The sequence below is a fragment of the Chaetomium tenue genome, assembly GCF_020726465.1.
Source record: "Chaetomium tenue strain MPI-SDFR-AT-0079 chromosome Unknown F5144scaffold_1, whole genome shotgun sequence".
Taxonomy (NCBI): Eukaryota; Fungi; Ascomycota; class Sordariomycetes; order Sordariales; family Chaetomiaceae; genus Chaetomium; species Chaetomium tenue.
The window spans coordinates 4,848,450-4,873,572 of NW_027117329.1; the positions used below are offsets into that span (position 1 = coordinate 4,848,450).

Consider the following 25,123-nt stretch of genomic DNA (forward strand, 5'->3'; position numbering starts at 1 on the left):
TTACCCCATGATTAGCTGCTGCATATGAAAGCCATGCAGATGTTGGGGAGGGGCGCAGCGCATTGGTTGTTTTCTAGCCTTGAAAAGCGCACGTAGACACCGCCGCAGCCACACTCACCACCACCTTCAACTAGCCTTGTCGTCTGGACTGCCACTCGGCTTTTTTCTGGCGTTCTGGAAGGCAGATTCAGGGCACCAACAGGCCGTGGTTGAGCTGGCAACCACTCACGAATCCCTATCTCCATACAACACCAGTACCTAATTTTCTACAGCGGCCCCATACTACATACCTATATATACCCTTAATCATACAACCCCTCATCACCGCTCCCCACGCCATCCCCAAACGGCGTCGACCCATCAGCAATCGGAGGCGCCACCGCCTTCCCCTTCCCCTTATCCCTCACCACACTCTCCCCTCCTGACCCCTCCCCTTCCAACTCATCCCCACTCCCCAACGCAACCGCCTTCCCTTTACCCTTGCCCACATACGAGAGGGCAAGGGCCTTACCCTTGCCCTTGGAGCTCGCACTCCTCGCCGACGCCCCCGACGCGGACCTCCTCCCACCGGCACCCGCGGCACCGGGGGGCAAAGCCAGCCTCGCACCCCCGTCCGCGAGCGCCTTGCCATCCTTCTCCTTCTCCTTATCCTTCACCCCTTCGAACGACGCCCTGACATGCTCGTAGTGCGCCAGCTCGCCGGCGCTGACGCTGGGGATCAGCTCGCGGTGGGCGTCGAGGAAGTCGGTCTCGGTGACCATGACGGCGAGGTCCTCGGGCGTGGCGAGGTGGTCGAAGAAGTAGGCCGTGGAGATGGGCGCGCGCAGGTTGTGGGCGGTAAGGTCCGCGTTGACGGTGCGGATCTTGCTGTCGACTAGGCTGGCTTGTCGTGTCACGGCCTTGAGCATGGCGTCGGAGCAGAGCGCGTAGAAATCGGCGCCTGTGTAGGTGAAGGGGAGGGATTCGGCTACGGTGCGGAGGGAGAGGGAGGGGTGGAGTGTGAATCTGGAGGGGTTAGTTGGTTAGTATGTTTGGTGGTAACTGGGTTGGGTTTGCGGGGGGGGAAGGGGGACACTCACTTCCTGGTCAGGGCCTCCATGATGGTGAGCTGCTTGTCGTGGGTGTCAGATACGCCAAGGTAGAGCATCTTGTCGAAGCGGCCGGGACGCAACAGCGCCTGGTCGAGCAGGTCCGGCCTGTTGGTCGCGCCGATGACGAACACGCCGCCGCCGGTGTCCTCCCCGCCGGACATACCGTCGAGTTCGGCGAGCAGCTGCGAGACGATGCGGTCCATAACACCGCCGCTGTCGCCTTGGTTTCCACGCTTCGGCGCGACGGAGTCCAGCTCGTCAAAGAAGACGACACACGGCCTGGCATCGCGCGCCCGCTGGAACACGCGCCGTACGTTGGCCTCGGACTCACCAATGTACATGTTAAGTAGCTCAGGGCCCTTGACACTGAAGAAGTTGAGGCTGTATTCGGTCGCGATGGCCTTGGCTAGGAGTGTCTTGCCGGTACCGGGCGGTCCGTAGAACAGGATGCCTGAGCGTTTCTTCATGCCCTTGGCGAACAACTCGGGTCTCTCGAGCGGCAGTTGGATTGTCTCTGTGACGGCCTCCTTGACGTTGTTCAGCCCTCCAACATCATCCCAAGTAACGTTGGGAATCTTGGGCGCGCCAATAGCGTCGGCGAAGTTTTTGCGGGCAGCCTCGACGGCAACTTCAAAGTCTTGTTTCGTGAGGCTAGAAGCGGCTGGACCACCAGCAACCTGTACGTCTCGCACTGTTACGGTTTGGCCTTTCTTCGTGGCCTTCGCGGACAGCTGCTCCAGGCGGACCCGCTGAGCAACGAGCGCCCGCTCGACAACATCGACTAGATCACCTGCCACAAGCGCAGCCGTCTTAAGGGCGATGCCGCCGAGGTCGACCTCCGGATCTAGACTCGCGCCACGGTCGTCTAGGATCGTCCGCAGAATACCCTCACGCTCTGCCTCGTCAGGCGCATTCATCTCCAACTCGTGCGTGAACAGGGCTCTTATGCCGTCAGGCACTTTCTCCACTTCGGTTGTAGTGGCGATCAGGACTCTGGCGTCTGCCAATATCTCCTTGATGGAGGAGACCATGCGGTCGGCGGTTAGCGCTTCGATGTGGCGGATGAGCAGAGCGCAGCAGTCGGCGCCGCAGCTCAAGGCGCGTTCTGCACGCGAGGTTAGAAACCCCGCCGTCTTGACGTCGCTTCCACCGGCACCGGAATCGTTCACGATGTCGTAAGCGTCGACGGTGAAGGTGTGCAAGCCGATATCCGCGCAGGCTTGGCTCGCCGTCGCGGCCTTGCCGATGCTTCGCTGTGTCGAGACAAGCAAGATAGCGACGGGAGGCATCTTGAGGTGGAGGGCGGGCTTGCTGGTAGCCGCTGCCGTAAGTTCCCTGAGTTTTCTCCTCAGCAGCGAGATATGTTGCCGCTCGGGTTCGGTCGCCAAGGGACTTGAAGAACCCTTTGGTTGCTTTGGAAGCTTCTTGATCCCGAGGTAGTACGGCCAGTTATTCGACGCCGTTCCAGGCACACGGCTCGTCACAGAGCCGCTTTGCTCGAGATGCGCCAAGGAGATGTCGACACAGGCGACTGAGCCCCAAGGGTCCTCCTCTTCCTCATCCAGATTAGCCGGATCCTGCTTCACTGGCTGGACGTGTTTGACCTTAAACCAGGCGACCTCGTCGTATTTAAGGTCCCGTCCGTTGGAAATCATGGCCAGCACGTCGTCGATGGCCGAATCGTCGCCTGGTACGGTGGTCTCTTGCAGTGCTCGTCCGAGCTGCGTATCGATAGGCACAGCAATGAGGTCTCCCGTTTTGATAACACGTAACCTTTGTTCGAAATAATACTTCAACCCAGCCATGACAGCCGTTTGAACGTCCCTCTCAACCGGAATCGGAGTTCTTACGTGCTGCAAGATGACTTCGCGAGCAAATGGGGGCTGGATGGGAACCGATGTCCTCGACTGAGGTCCTTTTGCTTGCACGCCTCGTCTGATGGGGGAAATACGGAGGTACGGTGGGTTTTCCAGGTTCGAGAGTACGATCGGAGAGAGATAAACGGTGGGGCTCAAGGTCCTCTGAACCTGAGACTCGAAGAAGGACATCCTCCGGCCATCATACTTGGAGCTCGCTACCCGGGCCACGGGGCGGCTAGAGTAACCGTCTGGTAACCCGTAGACCCTTGCAGGGCGCCAGCCCGCCTCGTCCGGATCTTGCTCGACAAAACTTCCGAGACCGAAGGCGCCAAAACCATTAGTGGGTGGCTCCTGAGATGACTCTACCCGCACCCAGTCGCCCGAGAAGCAGCCGATTCTAGGCAGATCCTTGGTGTCAACGTAGATTCGCGCCTCTTCATCGTCGACAGCGGTGGGTTTCGGGTGCAGGACGTCAGGGGGGATGGGCTGCATCAATCCCTGAGCTTTGAACAAGCGCCCCCGGGGCCGGTCCGGCCTCGCCGTCGTTGCGGTAAAGTTCGAAAACACAGAGGCCGCACCACTAATGCCGTTGGTTCTCCGCCCGCGCCCTATGGTAGAGGGCGTTCCTATCCCGCTCGTGATTGTGGATGATAAGGCTGGCAGTTGGAGGGAGATCATTTCGTCCATCGAGTCATCCGATAGAATATCGTCCTCCTCCGCCTCCGGATCCTCAAACTCGGTTTCGGTCGCGGTGGCATCCGTATCCTCGGCAGCAGTGTCGGTGCGGATACCTTCTTCGGCGGCGGAGAAGAACTGGTCGTTCGCCGTGTCTTCGTCGTCCTCGGCGACTCCGTTGAGGCCCCGGCTTTGTGGCATCGGAGCCGATGAACGGTCATGTTTGGAGTGGGTACGGCCACGAGACACAATGATCTTGGTGTTAGGGCCGAGAATCCCCTGGGCCACCGGCTCACATAGAGTGATTTTGCCGGGGTTCGGGGGGACGTGGGTGACAGGGTGCGGCGCTAGAGGGAGCTGGAACACATCTCCGGTATGGACAACTTTCAGAGTGCCGAGCGCGGTGCGCAAGGCGGCCGTCAAGCGGGCTTCGGGAGTGGACGAGGCAACCGGGGCCTTGCCAGGGCCTGCCGTTGGATGTTCCCGGAAGAAGTTGCCCTCCCCATTTTCCAATCTTTTGGCCAGCTCCCCTTCGAGATTCACAAACACGGTGTCTAGCTCGATGGTGGCAACATCCAACACCAAGACCTCGATTCCGCCCCTGCTCCGGGTGTTCAACTGCGACGGCGCGACCTGCTTCAAGTTCGAAGCGAAGGATTGCAGAGCTAGTGACGATGAGGAGAACTGTATGGTAGACGGCGCGAGGGCGGATGAAGGTGTGACGGGGACTATGGCCCAGTTTGTAGACTCGGGAGCGTGTGAAGGCGCCCATGGGGCGAGAGCGATGTGTAAGGGGTTTGGGATGCTTGCGAGCTCATCATCGTCGTGGGCTGCGTTGTGCACATCGTATTAGCACCAATGCGGATGTGGACTGGGGAAGCAGCTTATGGACAAACACACAATCCTGCAAGTGAGGGAACAGTTCAGCAAACAAATCCTCAGACACGATGCCAACGTCGGTCTTAACATGATCATCCAAGACCAGACGCGCCGAGACAGCGGGCTTGTCGTGACGACGCCTCCGTATCCGCCTCCGGTGGACCACGCTGCCGCCCGCTTCGGATGCCGGCATTGCGTAGGTTTATGGGAAAGTTTATAAAGTCGATTAGAAACGTGGGGTTTCGTTGTTCGGGGTAGAGGGGGTCGATGCCGTCGCGGTCGAGGGAGCTCGTTCCGGGTTAGATTGATACACTGTTTGAGGCCCTACTCGCCTAGACGGTAATGCCAAAACCGCAAAATCGGTAGAGCGCTGGGTGAGGCGCGAGAAAGTCTCTGTGGCCCTCAATTGGATTCAAGATGCCATATTCACGTATTTGGGCATTCGAGGCGGATAACCATTCGGCGCATCTCTTGCGAGGCCGGGGACCCGCAGTGATGCAGCTGTGCCCCAGATGGACGGCTTCGGCTCTGAACTTTGGCCTCGGCACATTGGTGGAGGGGCCTGTAACCCGAGACAGGGGGGATGAGCTGGGGATTAGACAACCCTAACCCCTATCATTCAGGGTTAGCAACAGCGATCTTCACATGCCACCAACCTCCTCTGTAGAAACTTGGGTCCAGGCCAATTTACCCCTGTTTCTCCCCGTGGGGTGGCGCTTTCTGCATCCCTTTCCAGCCAGCTTTCCTTGTCAGAGGAAAAGCATCCATTTTCAATTTCAATTCATCCGCCGCCTCATCAATTCCGATGACGTCGAAGATGGCAACTGGGCACACACTTGCCCACCTTCCCTATTTCTGAAACACCAAACAATACTTAAATATTTCTACACCACTACTTGTAAATGTAACTGTATACATCTATCGTTGCTATTTTGCTATTTTGCGCTGTGCAGCCGAACCCATTGATTCAATAATTTCCCCTTTAAGCCCTTGCCAGACGCAGTAGTCACATAGCAGTCAAGAGACACCCTTGCCGCCGCCATGACAGTACAAGAGACAATTTTCGAAGAACGTAAAGCAACACCCGACAGTCCCTCCTCACATCCAGACCGTAGTGCTTCCTGGGATAAGGCAGCTGCCGAGTTCGCGGGACAGGCGGAGAAACTATCACACCAGCGCCTGAGCGAGAGCGACGGCGATGGTATCGCGGTCGAGGCACGATTCGTGACCCCCCAGGATCCAGTCCTTGTCACTTCAGATGGAAATCGCCTACCCCCAGTACCTCTGGAAGAAGCTCACAAATTAAATGTCTTGAGGGAAGAGCTGAAAAATCACCAACCGACAACACTGCCGGGGAAAGAGGGAGAAGGGCAAAGTTCAGACGAGATAGAGATTGGACCATTGACGGACCATGCGGCCAGTGTTGCCAATGTTGCGGCAGAGAAGGCAAAGGATGGGAGACAAAAATCACCAGACGGGAGTCTCAGGCGGACGATGCCGCCGACGCATACGAACCCCCTATTCCCGCCTTTACCACTCTACGGCCCCCCGTCTCTGCTTAGGAACATCCAATGTCGCATATTTCAAATATCGTCCTTCTTCCTCAGCCTGGCGTTTCTGGAAGTCATCGTCCTCGGCGCACTCTTTACCAGCATCTGGCCGTGGGTCAAGCGGCTATGGCAACGGATAACGCTCCAAAACCCAGACGCCTCCCGGCCGTTTTACGATGAGGAAATGAAAGAGAAGAAACAAAGAAAAGAAAAAGAGCGGCAATGGACCCGCAGGCAAGCCCCTTCACCCTCGCAGGCGTCGGAGGAGGGCACCAGCGCCGACAGTGATGGCTTCACACCCACTGAGGGCGGGCCGGACCCAGTCGTATGTGACCCAGCCTACTACGCCCGCCGTGTCGGGCTTGACATAGAAACCTTTCAAGTCCAGACCGAGGATGGCTTCATCATCGAGCTGTGGCACGTCTACGACCCGAAAGAGTACCAGCCTCTGTCTCCAGAAGAGCGAGCGCACGGCGAACCCGAGGCATTCAGGGCCCCTAAACAAAAACACACCGCCGCCAAAAACAACAACGACAAGAACGCCGACTCACCTCACCGAAAACCTAAATTCCCCGTCCTCCTCATGCACGGCCTCCTACAGAGCTCAGGCGCCTACTGCGTCAACGACGACGCCTCCCTCGCCTTCTACCTCTGCAAGTCCGGCTTCGACGTGTGGCTCGGCAACAACCGGTGCGGCTTCCATCCGCGGCACGCCCTGCTCGAATACGCCGACCCGCGCATGTGGTGCTGGAACATCCGGCAGATGGGCGTCTTCGACCTGCCCGCCCTGGCCGCGCGCGTGCTGCACGAAACGGGCTTCGCGCGCCTGGGCTTAGTCTGCCACTCACAGGGCACCACGCAGACCATGGTAGCTCTAGCCAAGGAGCAGCGCCCGGCCCTGGGGGAGCGCCTGACCGTCTTCTGCGCGCTGGCCCCCGCCGCCTACGCGGGCCCGCTCATCGGCAAGATGTACTTCAAGTTCATGCGCGTCATCACCCCGGCCATGTTCCGCCTCATGTTTGGCGTCCACGCTTTCATCCCGCTGATGATGACCATGCACCGCGCCCTGCACCCGCGCATCTACGGCTGGCTGGGCTACAAGGTCTTTTCGTTCCTCTTCAACTGGACCGACACGCGCTGGGACCGCGCCCTGCGCGACCGCATGTTCCAGTTCGCCCCCGTGTATGTCAGCTCCGAGTCTATGCGCTGGTGGCTCGGCCGCGAGTGCTTTGCGCGCCACAAGTGTATTCTGGCCACCAAGGAGGAGTGGCGCGCCGAGGAGCGCGAGGACCGTGAGCTGGAGCAACAGCAGCGCGGGTCGGTTCCGGCGGAGGCGGATCGCGATGCTGCTGAGGGCCGGCGGGCGGGGAAGAAACCCGCGCAGGCTGCTGAGGCCCACAAGAAAAAGCCGCGCGGGTCGACCGCTTGGTATAACCACCAGGCGCCCCCTTTTGCGTTGTGGGTGTGTGGTAATGATGCGCTGGTGGACGGGGATAAGCTGCTACGTAGGTTTGAGCGCGGCCGGGAGCCGCATGTCAGGGTGGTGCACAGCAAGGTGATCCCTGAGTATGAACATCTGGATGTCATTTGGGCTATGGACGCCCCGGAACAGGTGTTTAAGGAGGTGCGGGAGGTGCTGTGGAAGACGTGCGATGCGAGGGACGTGTGCCGTGTTCCCAAGGGCTGTGAGGAGGTGGAGCCATGGGTGCCGCCAGAGAGAGGCAGAGAAGATGAAGACGACCTGATGTCGAGCAGTAGCGAGGATCTGTCTTGGTGATATTTTTAGGGGTGTGATGATCACGGCGCATGGTGTTGGGGGCCAAGACAAAAGAATCCTGGGAACGGGATTTGCTTTTTCGGGTAGACGGGCTACTAGCAACAGTTGGATGAATTTGAAATAGAATAAGGGATGATACAGTCGACAGGACCAGCAGGCGTTTCCATATAGATATACGATTAGAACTCTGATCGAGATGCTACGAAGTACCTCCTGAGGTTGTTGAACTACACAGTATGACACAGACAGGGGTTCGCAAGGCTGCTGACCCCTGGCACACTTTCTCCCTGCACCCATTGGCCCGACAACTTGGGAGCTGGGCTTGGGCTTTGGTGAGGGGCCCGCCAAGAATACTACCATCCGGCATTGAATTCCGGTCAACGCTTGCTGCTGCCTCGGGGTCGTGCCGCAAAACTTCTGTCCTTTCCACGCGTGAGATGTTTTAACAAGACTTGTCTTCTCAAATTGACCGTGTTGGGGTTGGGCCGGCCTTGTGCTACGACACTTGGCTGTCAAAGGCTCTTCTTTTCCCGGTTTAACTTCTCTCTACTGGGGTTTATACCTGTACACCACACGGTCCTACCTTAATCCACCTGCAGAGTCGATCTTCCCGTCTCGGTAAGGATGGTCCTCCCGTTCTTGACCGGCACCCGGCGAGGGCGATATCTCAGTATTGCTATCCTCTTGACCGTGTTTGTCATTTGGTTCGGATATCAGACGCCCCTATCTACCGTCCGCCAGGCCCCCTTTGATTTGCACAAGAACCCGTCCGGGGCACCCACCCCCGCGAAACCTCCTCATGATGATCACACGTCGTCCCAACATGATCATTCCGCTCAGGAGGCGGATGAACTTGAAGACAACCGGTACCCACCAACATCGATGAGCGGGGATGACGACGATGAGAGCAGTGGATCCGAGACTGAGCCGGTCGAGAGCACCAGCACTACTGAGACAACTGAGGTAGCCAAGGCCACGGAGACCACGGAAGCTACGGAGACCACGGAGGCCGCAGAAGCCACGGAGGCCACGGAGGCCTCGGAGGCCGCAGAAGCCACGGAGGCCACGGAAGCTACGGAAGCCACAGAGACCACTACGGAAGCCGCTGACCCGACTCCTGACCCCACACTCCAGTGCGCCAACTTTGAGGAATTGCAGCGGCAGCGGCCCGGACCACCATCCGAGGGCAAACGCGAGTTCCCCTTTGTCCGCCCACCGCCCGAGTGCAGAAAGTTCCCCCTCCCTGCTCTGGAGGAGATGCTCGAGCGCATGAAGAAAGTGATCCGCGACCCGGATCTGTTCCGGTTATTCGAGAACAGCTACCCAAACACACTTGATACCATGGTCAAGTGGCGCGGCTTTGCGAAGAAGAAGAACGAGACTAGCGGCGAGGAGGTCGAGACGGACGAGGAGCTGACGTACGTGATCACGGGCGACATCGACGCCATGTGGCTACGCGACTCGGCAAGCCAGGTGTATTCGTATCTGCCTCTCCTGGAAGCTTCCGATGACGCAGACTCGCTAGCTAGTCTCTGGCGCGGCCTGATCAACTCGCACTCGCGGTACATCATCATCTCGCCCTACTGCCACTCGTTCCAGCCGCCACCCGAGAGTGGCATCAAGCCAACGCACAACGCTGCGTACAGCCAGAACCGTCCTATGCCGGCGTACGACCCGAAACTCGTCTTCGATTGCAAGTGGGAGCTTGACAGCCTGGCCTCCTTCCTCCAGATCAGCACCGCCTACTACACCCGCACCGGTGACCTCGACTTTTTCGGCAAGTACTCTTGGGTCAACGCCGTGGAGGCCGCCGTCGACGCATCTGCTGCCATGCGTCTGGGCACTTACGACAAGGACGGCCGTGTGCTCCCGTCGGCCTGGACCTTTACAGGCTGGACAAACCGCGGGTCCGAGACGCTCACCAACGATGGCCTCGGAAACCCAGTCAAGGAGAACGGCATGGTGCGCTCGGCGTTCCGCCCAAGTGACGACGCCTGCATTTTCCAACTTTTAACACCCAGCAACATGATGTGGGCCGCCTACCTGGAGCAGGCGTCTGTGATTATGCAGGGACTGGCGGACGGGGAACTTAACGACAAGGCGGCCAACCTGACGCTTGAGATGCGCAAGCTCGCAGGGACCATCCGCCAGGGCATCGCGCTCGACGCCGTGGTCAGCCACCGCGACTTTGGCGAGATCTTTGCGTACGAGGTAGACGGATACGGCGGCGCGAACTTGATGGACGACGCCAACGTCCCATCGCTACTAGCCATGCCGCTGTGGAACTACACCAAGCCATTGAAGGCGGGTAAGCAGATGTCCAAGTCGGTGAAGAACTCCGCTACCGAGGACGACGCCACCAGCACAGAAACCGCAGACAACACCGAGCCGTCACTAGTACCGCGAACCGATGTCACCGCCACGGAAACCGAAGATGACGACAGCGAACCATCAGCCCTCCCCCGGACTGATTCAGCCACCGACTCAACAACACGCACTGATGACGATGACAGCTCCACCACCACCACCGCCACCACCGAAGACGACCACGACTACGCCCTCATCTACCAAAACACGCGCAAATTCGTGCTCAGCCTCGCCAACCCGTACTTCGCCAAAGGCCCCGCCCTCTCCGCCGTCGGCGGCCCGCACCTCGGCCCCGGCCGGGGCTGGCCCATGGCAGCGACCATCGCGGCGCTGACGGCCTTCGAGGAGATGGCCGGGTTCAGCACCCAAGAGGCGCGCGACGCGGTCGTGGCGGAACAGCTGCTCGCGGTGCTCAACTCGACGGACGGCCGCGGGGTGGTGCACGAGACGGTCAATGCGTGGAACGAGAAGGAGTGGACGCGCTCGTGGTTTGGGTGGGCGAATGGCCTGTTTGGGGAGCTGATTATTCGGATTGCGGAGGATGAGAAGAGCAGGGGGGTGCTGGGTGAGGAGAGCGGGTTGTTGGGGCGGTTGTGGCAGGATTGATTGTTTGAGGGAGTAGGGGATGGATTGGTTGGTTAATTGATTGAACTCGTTGATGTGTGCGAAGATGGAGATGTTCTGTTACTTGTGATGTTCTGTTATTTATAGTATGTGGGTTGTGGTTGCAAGTTGTAGGAAGAGCATACTTTGGCGTTGGGTTATCTGATAAGTAAGGCAGTTATAGTTAAGGTGTATTATACGCAGCAACATTGGTTTTATTTTATTCAAACGTTATATTATAAGTGATCAAGTCTCGTCAAGTTACCATTATCAATGGATAAACGTTAAAATGAAGTTACTCTTAAAAAAAAGTGAAATGTATAACATTCGAACTCTCGACCTCACGCGAGCTGTCCGGGGTCTCTCGATTGGGAGGCATTTGCAGGCTTTCCAACAGTTTTACAGCGGTATTTCGGGTAATAAAAATTTACAAAAAAATTGGTAGCGTCTCTTTGAGTAGCGTGTCATCCTTAGTGCAGGGGCCATGCTAATCTTCTCTGTATCGTTTCAACTGTGAGGTGGTTAGTATTTTGCAGAGTGCAACGCTAGACCGCTTGGAAATACTCACATTGACCAAATGTCCCGAAGGACAAAAGAAGGGACCAACAGCCTACCTTATTAAGGGCACTAGCCCGTGCACCTCGCCCAACAAATTGGCAGCGGCCCACCCTCACCTACGCACGGTTGTTTGAAAAAGTGGCGTGGAAGATGCGATAAAAATCATCACCAAGAAGGTGCATTTCTCATGCACAACCGCCGGGCGTTCGCAAGGCAAAATCTGACGAGTGTAAAATGGGTAGGGTATTTCGCGCAATGCAGTGGGGGAAGCTCTTTATTATGTAGGTTTTTGTCAACTGCAGTGCGCTAGTGCGGTAATTACCCACGCATGTGCAGGACTGAAAAAGTGGCGTGCGGGGCAGACGCAACCCCGATCCCGGCCGAGTTGCCCCTCCATCTGATAGTTAGGGGAAATAAGGGAAGGAGCGATTGCAAACATTTCAGCCCCTCGCTCCTGCCAAACTGGTTCAATTCTTTTAAGAAACGTGTTCCGGGAACTTTCCTTACTCGGGAAACTGCCAATCTTCTCGAGTTTCGGAATTGGTATTCGAGACCACCCACAACTTTCAGCAGTTGATTTGGTAGTCCACTCACGATCCCAACTGATCGTGGATAAACCTTGTAAGTTACACTGGAGTCGGGTCCAATCCAAGCAACCGGTTTGGTCAAAGTTGTAGAAGCAAGCAAGCACTGACGACTTTGAAAACAAATAGTTTGCTTCTCATAACACCAAATAGCTGCTTCACGATGGCTGACCACCAGAGAATTGCTATCGTCTCGGTCTATGACAAGACCGGGCTCCTCGACCTGGCCAAGGGCCTCGTCCAGCAGAATGTCCGCATTCTGGCCTCGGGCGGCACCTCCAAGATGATCCGGGAATCGGGTTTCCCCGTCGAGTACGATCCTTTGTTTCGATATGCGCTCAGACAGAACGAGCTAACATGATTCTCTCATAGGGACATTTCCGCCATTACCAAGGCCCCCGAGATGCTTGCTGGCCGCGTCAAAACTCTCCACCCCGCCGTCCACGCCGGTATTCTGGCTCGCAACCTTGCCTCTGACGAGAAGGACTTGGCCGAGCAGAACATTGACAAGGTTGACTACGTCATCTGCAACTTGTATCCCTTCAAGGACACCGTTGCGAAGATTAATGTCACAGTGCCCGAGGCTGTTGAGGAGATCGATATTGGCGGTGTCACTCTCATCCGTGCGGCTGCCAAAAACCATTCGCGCGTCACCATCCTCAGCGACCCCAAGGACTATGCTGAGTTCCTGAAGGAGCTTGAGGCCGGCGAGATCAAGGAGTCGAGCCGTAAGCTGTACGCGCTGAAGGCCTTCGAGCACACTGCCGATTATGACGCTGCTATTTCCGACTTCTTCCGTAAGCAGTACGCCGCCGATGGCCAGCAGTATCTCCCCCTCCGCTACGGCGCCAACCCCCACCAGAAGCCCGCTTCGGCTTACGTCAAGGAGGGCAGCATTCCCTTCAAGGTTCTGGGCGGCTCCCCCGGTTACATCAACCTCCTGGACGCCCTCAACAGCTGGGCCTTGGTCAAGGAGCTCAAGAAGGCCCTCGGCAAGCCCGCCGCGGCCAGCTTCAAGCACGTCTCTCCCGCCGGCGCCGCCATTGGCGAGCCCCTAGACGCCGACGAGCGCAAGGTCTACATGGTCGATGACATTGCCGGTATTGAGACTTCTGGCCTCGCCCAGGCCTATGCTCGCGCCCGAGGCGCCGACCGCATGAGCAGCTTCGGTGACATGATCGCTCTCAGCGACATTGTCGATGTCCCCACTGCGAGCATCATCTCCAAGGAGGTCTCCGATGGTGTCATCGCCCCTGGGTATGAGCCCGCTGCTCTGGAGATTCTCAAGAAGAAGAAGGGTGGTAGATACCTGGTCCTCCAGATGGACCCCGAGTTCGAGCCCAGCAAGACTGAGACTCGGACAGTCTACGGCGTCAACCTGACCCAGGGCCGCAACGATGTTGAGATCTCCCCCGAGTCCTTCAAGAACATCATTACTCCCAAGAATGCCGGCCCTCTTTCCGAGAGCGCCCTGCGCGACCTTACCGTCGCCACCATCGCCATCAAGTACACGCAGAGCAACTCGGTTTGCTACGCCGCCCGAGGCCAAATCGTTGGTCTCGGTGCGGGTCAGCAGTCGCGTATCCACTGCACCCGGTTGGCGGGTGACAAGGCCGATAACTGGTGGCTCCGTTTCCACCCCCGTGTTCTCGGCATCAAGTGGAAGAAGGGCACCAAGCGCCCCGATAAGAGCAACGCCATCGACCTGCTCGTTAGCGGCCAGCTCCCTAAGAAGGGTGCGGAGCGCGAGCTTTTCGAGGCTGCCTTTGAGGAGGTCCCGGCTGCCTTCACTGAGGAGGAGAAGGACGAGTGGATGAGCAAGCTGACCGACGTTGTCGTGTCGAGCGATGCTTTCGTATGTCTCTCCACAATTTACCAATAACCAGAAGCTAACGAATGCACAGTTCCCCTTCACCGACAACGTCTACCGCACCGCTCGTTCCGGCGTCAAGTACATTGCTGCCCCCGGCGGCAGCCAGAACGACCAGCCCGTCTTCGAGACAGCCGAGAAGCACGGTATCACTTTCGTGGAGCAGGGCATCCGACTTTTTCACCACTAAAAGAACCAATTCCGAGAGATTGACTTAGATACCCCGTCCCCTTGATCTTTCAGGCTCGATGTACAATACGGAAGGAACCATCACATGGGTTGAGGACGACAATTTACGGCGGCTTGCGTTGGGAATGGAAAAGTTCAACACTTGACTTTAGAGGGTAGATACGGAATGGACTTTGATATTCATCACTCAGCCTCGAGATGCAAGTGGACATATGCCTGATTAGATTGCAAGGAGTAAAAGTTGAAAAAAATATGATGAGATGAACCGATTATTATTCATACAAACCTAGATGAAACGAGCCGAGTTGTTCCATGTCTAGGCTACCAACTCGAGCACAATGAAGAGGAACGCAGGCCGCTAAAATCCCAAGACGAGACGCAACCCTGGGCGGCCTTACCGTAAATCAAACCCATTATTCGCAACATAATCAATCCTCATCACCACTCCCCTGATCCCGCCCATGCCCGGCCACCTCGCCCTTGGAGCGCCGGAACTTCTCGCGCCCCGTGGCGAAAAAGGCCTCGACGATGCGCCCCGCGAAGGCGCGGCCGTGCATGAGGCGCAGACAGGCCTCGGCGGCCTCGCGCGTGCGGAAGCGCACGCTCACGATACCCTCCTCCTCCTCGTCGTACAGCACCACGTTGGTCACGGGCCCCAGCTTGGCGCACTCCTCGCGAATGTCCTCCTTGATGTCCAGCATCGCCGTCGGGTCCTCGCGCAGCTCCTCCAGCGTGAACATGTGCCGCAGGATCACGAGTCGGTCGTGCTTGCTGCTGCCGCCGCCGCCTGTGTTGGCGGGGGCGCCGGTGACGGGGTCGCCGTCGGCGTGCTCGTCGTCGCTCCAGTCGGCCAGTTTGGCGGACAGCTTTTGTGTTTTTTTGATGATCTTGGCTTTGTCTTGGTTGCTGCGCTTGTCGGCGGCTGAGGCATCTGAGGAGCGGGTGATGTTGTTGTTATTGTTGGCTTCGCCTGGTTTGGCGTCGGCCCCGTCGTATTTGGTTTTCTTGTAGCTCATGTCGGCAGCCTGGACGTGCATCTTGGGGGTGTCCGACGACCCGAAGCGGAAATCTGTGTCGTCGAGCAACATGATGGCCATCTCGACAGATTGCGGTTTGAAAAAGACGATCAGGGCGTCGCCCTTGAAGTTGCCGTCGGCGTCTGTGTACATCTTGATGCGCGGCCGGCCGCTGTCGATCTCCTCGGCGATGACGCCGCACTTGCGCGAGAAGAGCTCGGCCACCTCTTCGGCCGTGGCGTCGGGCGGAAGACCAGTCACATAGACGGCCGTATTCTGTTTGGGCTGGGGCGGCCCGCGGTTTCCATGCCGTTTTGCGGATTTGGACGAACGATCCTTGCTATTGTGGTTGTTGCCCTGCTGGCGCGCAAACAGAAAGTAACATCAAGCGGCTGGTCAGTCTTTCCCGGATCTCGCGCGCGAGCGTTCGGGGCTGTTCTTGTCTCATATAACTCTCTTGATGTGGTGGGCTATGGTGGGAGGAGGAGGGCATGGCGGCGTGCGGGGCGGCTCTGGCTGCAGATGCGCGCGCAGCTTACCTCGCGATCGTTCGAGTCTATCTTCCTCTTTCTCCCTTGCGTAGATCCTTGCAGGGCATCTTCTTCATCGACATTGGGCATCATGTACCCCTTCTGCTGTTCCTCAATCAAGGCCTCGTCGATCATGGGGATCCAACGCTTGAGCCCTTCGTCGAATTCGAATTCGGTGCCATCGTCCTGCACGGCAATGTACTTGTTGTCGAGCTTGGAATACGAGATGCGCTCATCTTGGTCGAATTCTTCTAGATTGGTCGGAAACGACCAGTACTCGGCTTCTGCTGCCATCTTTCCGTGTTGGTGTTGGTTGGATGTTGGGTGAGAAACACAATTCTCGAGAAGGATTGTGGAGGATGCAAGGTGAAGCTACCTAGCTAGCTAGGTAGCCGATGTGAATGACGCAGTGTTAGAGGTACGGCGGGGGTTAGGGTTAAGCATCGAGAACCATAATCTACCTAGGGGGGGATGCGGGTACGGCTTGAAAGTGAACTGTCCCAGGGCTTGATTGTTGTCCTAAAAACAGTTTGTCGCCGTAAAATTGGGGAGTTGAACAAGTGTCTACTTTATCGGGGTAAAGGGTGGATGTTTATCTCAGGGTGTAATTAAGAAGGAGGTCCTCTTAACAAGCAGCTCGAGATTATTTTTGTTCGCAAACTAATCCCTTGAATAGCTCTGTTTGGGTAAAGCGTAATGGCTGTTCCTGTTATGAACCCTCAAAATAGGGCTCAGAGTCAAGGTGCTATGCTTCTTTTCCTTATGGGTAGGCTATACATGGTGACTGGCATCCGCTTCAACGAATCTCTTTGTCTTGGATCCGGTCAGCAGGCCGGATAACCCCATCACTTCCTCTGCACCGTCTTCTTCACACCCTCCACAAAAGCCTCGACGGCATCGCCACCACCTAGGGGCACAATCCCGCCCCTAACCAACCCGCCATTCTCCACTGCCACTCCCAGTGCCTCTGCGATGCTGGGCAAACCGCCGTCCCTGAGCGCAACTGTGAGGCTCGCCAGACTCTGGGTGAATTGCGGGCTGCGAAGCACTTGCTTAAGAAGCGCACGCTTCTGGTTCGAGCTCAGGGCCTGCTTGGCTGCTTCCACTGATTCCGCACTCGGCTCTCTTTCGATGGCGTTGCCGTTGGCCCCCTGCTGGGCCAAAACCAACACCGTCGGGGGCAGGAAGCTCAGGAGGTTGTCGACGTACTCGTCGGTAGCACTGTCGAGCATGGAAATAGTCGTGGAGGTCTCGAGGAGGTCGTTCAGCAGAGGGTAAGCCTTGCCCTCGGCCCGGCTGCTCCTTAGCCCCGGGGCGCCTTTCAGGGAGTCGAGAAAGTTCCGTACCACGTCAGCAGCATCGTTGTTCGCCCTACCAACACAAGTCAGCATATGTGCAGGACATCTGGGAATTGCGAGCCAAGAAATGAGACAATGCCGGTTTCTCATTCTCTCTTCCCGCCTTGTTCGTGCTGGCGGGTCTCTAGGATGTACATGCTATCTGGAAAGAGGCTCAATGCTATGCGCCAGATCCGGCCCACTCCCCAGCAGCAGCAAGAAACAACCATCATGTACGAGCCAAAAAGCACCCGGGTACCGCGTCAAATGGGGGAGAATGGTCACCTACGCTCTCGCGCCGTCTCCCCCTCCTTCCCTGGCATCCTCGCCTTCCTCCCTGAAGTCTCCACCGGTGGCACCAGCGCCGGCGCCCCCGTGGCCGCCGCGGCGGTGCGCATGCGCGCCAGCATGGCCCTCTACATCCTCCATCGTTTCGTCCTCGTCGTCATCGGCGTCGCGCCGGCTGTCGTCGTTGTTGTTGTGAACCGAGCCCAGCTCCTCGTTCACATCCACCTCCTCGCCCTGCAGCAGTCTGTCCACAATATCGCCAATCTTGAGGTCCCTCGGGCTGAGCCAGGCAGGGTCGCCGCTGTTGCCCTGGGGCTTTGACTGGAGCCAGAACAGATGGCGCTGTGAGGAGGAGGTGAACTTGAGGACGAAGATGCGGCCGTTGGTCTTGGAGGATGGGTTGCTCGGCGTGCGGGTGTCGTATGGGACGAAGTTGCCGTCCGTCGGGACCATGACTAGGTCGAGATCGGGCTCGTCGAGGGGTGTCCACCTGGGGCGCCAGCAGAAGTGGATGAGGTCTGTTTGGGGCGGGGAGTCAGCTTGCGGGTCGGGAGTGCGTTGGGGGGTTGAAAGGCTGTAATCATACCATCTTCGGAATAGAGATAGATGTAGCCTGGTGTAGCCTGGGCCTTGATCTTGAAGGGTTTTGAGGATTGCTGGTTATCCCGTTAGCGGGCGACAACATCATGGAGGGGCACGGGGGCCAAGGCAGACTGACATCGACATCACACATGCCCGCCTTGAACGTAATAATTGGTGTTATTGACATCGTTGCGAAATGGGCGGATCGCCGTGATTTTAGTTACGAAAAGGGGGTTGGCGAGGTGGATGGAGGAAGGCTGTCGGGTTTGACGTTCGGGGAAGGCGGCGGACTTGCGTGCTGAAGCTTAAGCTTTGGGGTTGGTGGTGGGTGAGCTGCCGTTGGTAAGGCTGCCGGTCGTTGACGCAGCTCGCTTGCCTGAGCCAAGCACTGTTTAAATACTGTGCTGCCTACGGTGGGCTTAATGTACCTTTAGATCAAAGTTTGAGGTTCCAACTTAGCTACGGAGTACTTCGACAAAAGATCATTGCTTTGAATACCGTCTAGATAATTTAGTTGGTATTCGTATAAATCCCTTTCCTTGAGTCTGATCTCGGGCTCATCACACGGTCGGGTGGCCTGACTCGCAAAAATACGGGCACTTACAGCGAGACAGGGGGGGTTAATCTCATTTGATACGAATACTGTGCACCAAGAAGCCAGCACCACCTGCTCGGGCGATTGTCACTTTGTCCTTTTTTTTTTTGAACCCATTCATTCCATCGACCCCTGGCACCACCAACAGCACCACCTACAGCCCTTCACAGCCGTGGACGGGCAACCCTTGGTTGCATTACCGGGCCGCCTTGTTGCGACCCTCCTTGGGCGACTGTTGGCGCAAAGAGATCATTTTCCCGACATCAACGGCGCACCGTTGGCAGCTCTATGGGTCGTTTTTCCTAATTCATCTTCGACGAACCCATGGCGCGTCCCATGGGGTCGGTTCGTCTCAAGAAGACGAGCCCAGCGACTCTTGCCGTTGGCGTAGCCCTCTGCATTTTCATTTTATACTTTTTAATAGGTTCCTCGACTCCCGACTTTTCCGCTTCTCGCAAAGCCACGGCCGCATCTCACCCACTCTCGCCGCCGACCTCTCCCTTCCGCAAGTCGACTGGGAGCGGCAAGCTGAAACCGCCGCCCGTCGCACATTATGACCTTAACAATGTCACTACCACGCCCGAACCGCTCGAGAACCGCGAGAACGTCCTGATTTTGACGCCAATGGCGCGATTCTATCAAGGATACTGGGACAATATCCTCGAGCTGCAGTACCCCCACGAGCTGATCACCCTCGGCTTCATCCTGCCCAAAACGAAAGAAGGGAACGATGCGACGAGGGAGTTGCAGAAGAGGATCACCAAGGCCCAGCTGTACGGACCGGAGAAAGACCGGTTCAAGAGCATCATCATCCTGCGGGAGGATATTGACCCGCCGCTCGTATCGCAGGACGAAAAGGAGCGCCACAAGATGCAGAACCAGAAGGCCCGGCGGGCGGCCATGGCCAAGGCCCGCAACTCCTTGCTCTTTTCGACTCTTGGACCGGCGACCTCGTGGATATTGTGGCTGGATGCCGATGTCGTCGAGACCCCGCCAACGATCATTCAAGATCTAGCCCGTCACGATCAGGCCATCATGGCGCCCAATTGCTTTCAGCGCTTCTGGAACGAAGACAAGAAGGAGATGGACGAGCGGCCTTACGACTTCAACAACTGGCAGGACAGCCAGACCGCGCTGGACATGGCCAAGAAGATGAACCCGGATGACATCCTGCTGGAGGGTTATGCCGAGATGGCAACGTTCCGGACATTGATGGCCTACATGACCAAGGAGGACGGTCTTTTGCATGAGGAGATGCCCTTGGACGGCGTTGGCGGCGCTGCGCTTTTGGTGAAGGCAGACGTGCACCGAGACGGTGCTATGTTCCCCCCCTTTGCCTTCTACAACCTGATCGAAACAGAGGGTTTTGCAAAGATGTCCAAGAGGCTAGGTTGGCAACCCGTCGGCCTCCCTAATTATAAGGTAGAGTGACCATCACCAGTAGTCAACCTTGAACACGTCATGCTAACATAACCAGGTCTATCACTACAATGAGTGATGTACCATAGTCCAGCTGGACTACTCGTCGGCTGATGGTGGCAGCGGAGCAGTGACCATTTCACTTGAATAGATGGGGGTCTCTGAGAGTACGGCAGGCTGGCAATTGAAGCTTTAGCCCGTCAGTAACAACAGCCTTGGGATGTCCCTCGATCACGAGTGTTGTACCACTTTGTTCCAAGGGTAGGGTTGGTCAAACAACCAACAAGGACTGTGTTTCAGACTTGTACGATACAGTCGGTGTGCGACGTTGACGGTAACGGGCGCAACGTGGCGGCCTAGTTTTTGGCTTGGTTGGACGTTTTGGGGCAGGCATCGGTCACTGATAGCCGGCAGGCGGCCGTGTTAAAAGGCACAAGCATGGCGTTGAGCGGACATAGAGGTCTGAAGCAATGGGATGGGTATCATTATTATGCATCATTTCTAAGCGAACGCTAGTTTCGGTATGCGGTGGTGTTGTGTCGCTGTAGCCCCAGTATCAACAGTAAAATAATGAAACAGTCCAACCACCATGTGACCAGTCCAACTCCAGCTTCCATGCCCTCAAATATCAAATCTTTATATATGCCCACGTATTCCCAGCCACCTGTTCCAGACTTTCAAGCCTCCTCGCCTCCCGCCCCCCTCAACAACCACCCCAGCAAACCCCCCCTCTTACTGTGCGCCCAGGTAGGTAGGTAGCTACTCACTTTCCCTCATACCTCTCCTCCTCCACCCACAACTCCACCAGCCTCCTCGCCCCCAACACATCCCCATCCCGCAGCAGCGCCGCCACATCAATATTGAGCGGCGAGTCGACGCCCGGCGCGCTCAGCAGCATGCGCACGGCGCGCACGCACTCGAGCACGCTGTACGCGGGCGTCCACGCGTCCTTGAGCAGGTCCAGGCAGATCTCGCCCGTCTGCAGCGCCACGTTGGCGTGCACGATGGGCGTCGCGAAGCGGATTTGCGGGGGCTGGATCGGGTAGGCGGTCGGGATGGTGATCTGTAGGAGCCAGCGGCCGTCTGGAGGGGGTTGGGGAGTTGGTTAGTTGGTTGTTGTGTTGTTTTATGTATGTATGCATGTAGATGTTTACGCACTCTCATACCCGCACCCAACTCCCCGGCCATTGATGACGGCCTCCCAGGTGAGCAGCTCCTCGTCGGCGACGGGGCCGAGCCGCTCGATGCCCTGTTCGTCGACCGATTCGGTCTTGTTCCACGTCTCGAGCTCCTTGAGCAGGCGGCGCATAGCGCCGCGGGGGACCGAGGACATCGCGGGGGACCGGTTTCGCAACCTCGTTGTTTATGAATGTGCAGTGCAGTTGCTAGTCTTGCAATGTTGTTTTTCCTTCTCGGTGAGGAAATAGGCAAGACTCGTCTACTCGACCAAGGTCGGGAGATTTGGGAGTTCTGGGAATGAGGTACTGGAGATTGAGGTCCGTGGCGTTTCCTGGGGGGTCAATGATTCGTCGTTGCTGTGTGGTAAAGGTTCCCGACTTGCCGACCCCTGCCCGGTCCTCGACTTGGGACTCGACAACACGATCAGCCACGCGCGGCTGGTTGGGCGCGTTGATGGGTTCGGAGCCGAGGCAGCGTGCACAGTGGGGCGGTTGCGAAGCCGCCCTGCCGCCCCACCACCAACAGCCGTCGGAGCAACCAGTCAAGCACCACTTGGGATTCCATATGGAAATCGGCAATGTCAAAGGTTAAAAAGACACATGGATGTCGGCCTCAATTTGCTATTCCTTCGGGATATACCCGCTACCTCATGGTACGACATGTAAAATGATATGTCCTGAGAATCCGAACCATTGCCGCCTGAAAAAAATCATATATCCGTCCCCATCATATCCTCCCAGCCGCCATCAAACCCGTGGCGCACTCTGGCAGTTGAGATTGTTTGTTCCTGATCTCATGTAACCTTGCCCTTCATGCTGCCGTCAGAAACGCCAAAAGACATCAAAATTAACCCCCAAACCCCTCTATAATCCTACAACTGCATCTCCGTAGTTTAGACTTCGTCTGAATGCGCCAGGAAACGGCGATTCTCAGGCTGTGTTGCCATCGTTTGACTTCCAGAATTGCATCATTCGGCTGAGTCGTTTGGTCTTGCTGCTTTTAGCCTTCTTCTCCGGCTCGCTATCCATCGGGACTTCGATCGATAACTTGCTCCGTTCCCCATGTGAGCTGTTGATGAGGCGGCTAAGGCTCGCCAGACTTGAACGCCGCCGACCGAAAGCAGTCGAGGTAAAGGAGGCGGGTCTCGGTTGTTCGTTCAACGGCGGATGCCTTGCCTGCGGGTGTTGCGCAAAGAGGCTGTCCCTTGTCATGGTCGAGTTGCTGGACGTCAGAGACGGAATATCATCAACGGATATCCGCACTTCCGGGCCAGGTTCTCCCATAAGCAGCGAATGGAAGTTATCCTCCGTAACCGATGATGGCGCTGTCGAGATGCATTGCGCATCGTAAGACATGGGCGATCTTGGGGAGGGGAACGCGGAGGATTGGGTCATGGACCACGGGCTAACAGGACCCAGCGACGTTGCCGGAAGGTCAAGAGGGCTGACCTCGACGGGAGCCAGATCTTTAGGCCGGAAAACATGGCGTGGAGAAGGCGTTGCGGAACCGGAATTGGCATTGTCGCCAGGCGATTCCGGATAATCAGGCAAATACTGAGGAGGTTCAATGAGAACCACCTCATCGCGGCTCATGTTGGGGAGTGGGGTGGTTGTCGTCGGCTTTTCCGACTTCGCCCCATCGTCGATCTGATGACTCAGCCCAGTGTTGCCTTCAATTGAAGGCGACGCAATGTTGTCTGGTTTAGCCAGGGTTTGTTGGACGGGTTGCAACGGCTCCTCAGGCTGTACCACGTCTTCCGGCTTCTCAGCGATTGAGGTTCCGGCAGCGGGTGTCGATGCTCCAGTGGAGGAGTCGCACGAATCCTCTTCCTCCTCTTCCTCGTCCTCCTCAAACACGTCAGCCATTGTGGAGCTGCTTCCGAACCGCCGAAATCCAAAGCGGCCACCTTCGAACGGCACCAGTTCCGGTGCGCTTTCAGCCCGTCTATGGTAATAGTGCATCCCGGGTCCAGTAAACCGGCTCATGCCCGCAGCGCTGTGCAGCTGCTTCTTGGTGAGCCCCCCTGCTTTTTGTGCAGCTTCCCATTCCAGATTGCGTGGCAAAGGGGTGTTGAAAGGGCCTAGAGCCGCGTCCAGGTCGATCATCTGGTACGACGTGTCCTCGTCTTGGGTGGGTTTTGGGAAAGTCCACGTTTCCCAGTCCCCATTCTCGGATGACGGGAGGCTGGAAGGCTCCGGCTCCAGAGACATGTGCAACTCGCCGTCTTCCACATTGTCCATTGCCCCAAGAGGACGCGGCGGAGGTGGAGTCGGCGCCCTGCGCTTCTGCTTGCCGGGTCGATGCTTGCCTTTGCGGGACAAAATCGATCCTGCCCAAGTCTTGACCTTCTTCTTCTTTTTGCTCCTCTTCTTGCTCAGGGGCTTCGGAGTATCTGGGCATTCTGCAAATCCAGGCGGCACGTCTTCGGTAACGCGTTCCGCGGCGCTGGGTTCCGCCATGCTCAAATGCGAAATCGTAGAGCGAGGACTATCTGGCTGGGCTCGTGTTGGTGAGCCCGTGACAAAAGGGTCGACTCTGAAAAATGACCACTTCTTGGTAGATCTTGTCGGGCTCGGAGTGGCTGGCGTAACGGGGATGGAAGGGGGAAGCGAGCCCAAAAGAGGAATCGATCCCCGTCTTCTCGGAGAACGAAGAGCTGGATCCTGCTCCTGAGCGCTCTGAGTCCGCTCCATGACAGCCCCTGCTGTACTAGGCCGACTCTCGATCAGCTTCTGACCGGGAGCCGAACCTGGAAATGGGCCCGTTTCGCGATCAGCATTTGTGATGGAGATTACGGAGGAGATGCTCCCCGAAAGAGAATGCCCGGGCCTCGCTGTAACTGTGCTGGATGTATCTGTCGACACTAGCGAGAGCGGCCTTGGGATGTACTCCAAAGTATCCGAAAATCCAACCCTGTTTCGCGCCAGAGCCTTGGGAGTGTGCTCAAGTTCCGTGGTAGGCGGCGATGGGTTGTCGAGTCCGATTGCAGCGGGTTCTGGAGCAGGCACAGGCACCGCCTTAGCAACTTCGGTCGGTTTCTGGGGAACATGAAAGCCCTGAACCGCGGGTCGTTCGGCGGGGGCGGGACTCGCCGGGACACTGTTCTCCTTCACGCTCGGGTTTGGCGGTGGGGCGATGATTGAAGACAGGTCATGGCTGGAGATGGCAGCAGACCGGCGATGGGCATGGCCTCTGCGGGGCCTAGTAGGCTGTAGCATGGGCGAAGCCATACCGCTATCCGACTTCGTTGGGCTGGTATTCAGAACGGTTATGGCCTCACCATCCCGGATGCTCCCACCAACAAACTCGCTCCCGCCTCTGCGGTGTCTATGGCCAGCAGGTCGAGTCGCGGTCAACAGAGGGGAATTGGGCGCGGAGGGAGACTGCGGGGGGCTCAGAAACATGTTTTCCAGTCCCGGTGTTGAGGGCAGGGAGGCACCAGGGTTGAACGAAAAGGCGGGCAAAGCTGGCGATCGCGGAACCGATTTCTCATCCTCGACACTCGCTTTTGCTACCGCGCTACGGGGTTCAATCGCAGATCGTGGGCGTCTACCGGCCGCCCGAAGAACCGGAGTCGGCCCAGAAGAAGAGGCTGGTCGCGCCGGGAAGACGAACGGTGGATTCGGGGGAGGCGGGTTCGATCGCGGAGATGCTTGTGAATCGGAAGGACCCTCGTGGGGAGCCGTTTCGCCTATGGTCGAGGGCTCTAAAAGGTAGAGCGCCTCCCCGGGCTCAGGGCCGTCCGGTGAGGGAGGGTCAATCAGCATATCGAGGCCAATAGTTGCCATCTTTTCAAGCCGCTCTGCGGCACCAGAATCGAATGGCAACTTAGTGGCATGCGAATGACATGAAAAATGCCGAGTATAAACGTCGACCGGTGGAAAGGCTTGCGGTGGGTAGCGATTCGAAGCCAGTCGAGAAAGTTGTCGAGGCTCAGCCGATTGTGAGAATTAAACGATTAAAATCAATTGCAGTCTCGAATCTGGGGAGTGTTAGCGACAGCCAAATGAGCCGGCGACGGCCCAGGTGCAAAAAAATGTGAGCTGCGCGGTACGCGACGTCACAATTCTGAGGGCGGCGTCGCGGCGTGCTATGAGCACCACAACCTACGCACCATTCAGAGAAACGAGTCCGTATGGCTGCAAAAGACCTGGAGAATTAGGCAACCAAATGCT

At 57.3% G+C, this 25,123-nt stretch overlaps 9 protein-coding genes across 9 annotated transcripts; 4 read left to right on the forward strand and 5 right to left on the reverse strand.

The window, feature by feature from the left end:
* Positions 1 to 3: 3 nt before the first annotated feature.
* Positions 4 to 5,016, reverse strand: F5144DRAFT_503132 (uncharacterized protein). The gene is made up of 3 exons (XM_066786416.1): positions 4,526 to 5,016; positions 1,080 to 4,455; positions 4 to 1,005 (listed from the first exon to the last, which is right to left on the reverse strand). The coding sequence occupies exons 1-3, from the start codon at positions 4,695 to 4,697 to the stop codon at positions 303 to 305; spliced, it is 4,251 nt and encodes a 1,416-aa protein (XP_066649159.1). The 5' UTR covers positions 4,698 to 5,016; the 3' UTR covers positions 4 to 302.
* Positions 5,017 to 5,188: 172 nt separating this feature from the next.
* On the forward strand, positions 5,189 to 8,045 carry F5144DRAFT_557592 (Alpha/Beta hydrolase protein). The gene has a single exon (XM_066788035.1). The coding sequence runs from the start codon at positions 5,546 to 5,548 to the stop codon at positions 7,829 to 7,831; it is 2,286 nt and encodes a 761-aa protein (XP_066649160.1). The 5' UTR covers positions 5,189 to 5,545; the 3' UTR covers positions 7,832 to 8,045.
* A 167-nt stretch (positions 8,046 to 8,212) lies between these two features.
* On the forward strand, positions 8,213 to 11,031 carry F5144DRAFT_557594 (uncharacterized protein). The gene has a single exon (XM_066788036.1). The coding sequence runs from the start codon at positions 8,456 to 8,458 to the stop codon at positions 10,802 to 10,804; it is 2,349 nt and encodes a 782-aa protein (XP_066649161.1). The 5' UTR covers positions 8,213 to 8,455; the 3' UTR covers positions 10,805 to 11,031.
* A 714-nt stretch (positions 11,032 to 11,745) lies between these two features.
* F5144DRAFT_557597 (cytidine deaminase-like protein) lies at positions 11,746 to 14,255 on the forward strand. Its single transcript, XM_066788037.1, has 4 exons — positions 11,746 to 11,980; positions 12,073 to 12,255; positions 12,316 to 13,798; positions 13,848 to 14,255. Exons 2-4 carry the CDS (start codon positions 12,107 to 12,109, stop codon positions 14,001 to 14,003), a joined length of 1,788 nt encoding a protein of 595 aa, XP_066649162.1. The 5' UTR covers positions 11,746 to 11,980; positions 12,073 to 12,106; the 3' UTR covers positions 14,004 to 14,255.
* F5144DRAFT_608739 (uncharacterized protein) lies at positions 14,256 to 15,842 on the reverse strand (the record flags this gene model as incomplete). The annotated part of the gene is made up of 2 exons (XM_066791604.1): positions 14,256 to 15,378; positions 15,558 to 15,842. The coding sequence occupies 2 exons, from the start codon at positions 15,840 to 15,842 to the stop codon at positions 14,431 to 14,433; spliced, it is 1,233 nt and encodes a 410-aa protein (XP_066649163.1). The 3' UTR covers positions 14,256 to 14,430.
* Positions 15,843 to 16,168: 326 nt separating this feature from the next.
* Positions 16,169 to 18,238, reverse strand: F5144DRAFT_557600 (proteasome complex subunit Rpn13 ubiquitin receptor-domain-containing protein). The gene is made up of 4 exons (XM_066788038.1): positions 17,892 to 18,238; positions 17,760 to 17,829; positions 17,175 to 17,691; positions 16,169 to 16,919 (listed from the first exon to the last, which is right to left on the reverse strand). Exons 1-4 carry the CDS (start codon positions 17,940 to 17,942, stop codon positions 16,394 to 16,396), a joined length of 1,164 nt encoding a protein of 387 aa, XP_066649164.1. The 5' UTR covers positions 17,943 to 18,238; the 3' UTR covers positions 16,169 to 16,393.
* A 436-nt stretch (positions 18,239 to 18,674) lies between these two features.
* F5144DRAFT_598292 (Anp1-domain-containing protein) lies at positions 18,675 to 19,848 on the forward strand (the record flags this gene model as incomplete). Its single annotated transcript, XM_066790931.1, has 2 exons — positions 18,675 to 19,772; positions 19,828 to 19,848. 2 exons carry the CDS (start codon positions 18,675 to 18,677, stop codon positions 19,846 to 19,848), a joined length of 1,119 nt encoding a protein of 372 aa, XP_066649165.1.
* Positions 19,849 to 20,455: 607 nt separating this feature from the next.
* F5144DRAFT_557603 (ubiquitin-conjugating enzyme/RWD-like protein) lies at positions 20,456 to 21,512 on the reverse strand. The gene is made up of 2 exons (XM_066788039.1): positions 20,928 to 21,512; positions 20,456 to 20,852 (listed from the first exon to the last, which is right to left on the reverse strand). The coding sequence occupies exons 1-2, from the start codon at positions 21,100 to 21,102 to the stop codon at positions 20,533 to 20,535; spliced, it is 495 nt and encodes a 164-aa protein (XP_066649166.1). The 5' UTR covers positions 21,103 to 21,512; the 3' UTR covers positions 20,456 to 20,532.
* A 235-nt stretch (positions 21,513 to 21,747) lies between these two features.
* On the reverse strand, positions 21,748 to 24,895 carry F5144DRAFT_65120 (uncharacterized protein). The gene has a single exon (XM_066793021.1). It carries the CDS (start codon positions 24,734 to 24,736, stop codon positions 21,878 to 21,880), a length of 2,859 nt encoding a protein of 952 aa, XP_066649167.1. The 5' UTR covers positions 24,737 to 24,895; the 3' UTR covers positions 21,748 to 21,877.
* Between the last annotated feature and the right edge of the window lie 228 nt (positions 24,896 to 25,123).

Excerpts from the sequence above, each read along its gene's own strand:
- F5144DRAFT_503132 (XM_066786416.1), bottom strand. The coding sequence starts at position 4,697 with ATGCCGGCATCCGAAGCGGGCGGCAGCGTGGTCCACCGGAGGCGGATA. Across the intron at positions 4,456-4,525 it reads GTTCCCTCACTTGCAGGATT|CCCACGACGATGATGAGCTC; the intron begins GTGTGTTTGTCC and ends TGCACAACGCAG. Across the intron at positions 1,006-1,079 it reads ATGGAGGCCCTGACCAGGAA|ATTCACACTCCACCCCTCCC; the intron begins GTGAGTGTCCCC and ends TAACCCCTCCAG.
- F5144DRAFT_557592 (XM_066788035.1), top strand. The coding sequence starts at position 5,546 with ATGACAGTACAAGAGACAATTTTCGAAGAACGTAAAGCAACACCCGAC.
- F5144DRAFT_557594 (XM_066788036.1), top strand. The coding sequence starts at position 8,456 with ATGGTCCTCCCGTTCTTGACCGGCACCCGGCGAGGGCGATATCTCAGT.
- F5144DRAFT_557597 (XM_066788037.1), top strand. The coding sequence starts at position 12,107 with ATGGCTGACCACCAGAGAATTGCTATCGTCTCGGTCTATGACAAGACC. Across the intron at positions 12,256-12,315 it reads GAATCGGGTTTCCCCGTCGA|GGACATTTCCGCCATTACCA; the intron begins GTACGATCCTTT and ends ATTCTCTCATAG. Across the intron at positions 13,799-13,847 it reads TCGTGTCGAGCGATGCTTTC|TTCCCCTTCACCGACAACGT; the intron begins GTATGTCTCTCC and ends ACGAATGCACAG.
- F5144DRAFT_557600 (XM_066788038.1), bottom strand. The coding sequence starts at position 17,942 with ATGTCAATAACACCAATTATTACGTTCAAGGCGGGCATGTGTGATGTC. Across the intron at positions 17,830-17,891 it reads CGGGCATGTGTGATGTCGAT|CAATCCTCAAAACCCTTCAA; the intron begins GTCAGTCTGCCT and ends CGGGATAACCAG. Across the intron at positions 17,692-17,759 it reads CTATCTCTATTCCGAAGATG|ACCTCATCCACTTCTGCTGG; the intron begins GTATGATTACAG and ends CGCCCCAAACAG.
- F5144DRAFT_557603 (XM_066788039.1), bottom strand. The coding sequence starts at position 21,102 with ATGTCCTCGGTCCCCCGCGGCGCTATGCGCCGCCTGCTCAAGGAGCTC. Across the intron at positions 20,853-20,927 it reads AGTTGGGTGCGGGTATGAGA|ACGGCCGCTGGCTCCTACAG; the intron begins GTGCGTAAACAT and ends AACCCCCTCCAG.
- F5144DRAFT_65120 (XM_066793021.1), bottom strand. The coding sequence starts at position 24,736 with ATGGCAACTATTGGCCTCGATATGCTGATTGACCCTCCCTCACCGGAC.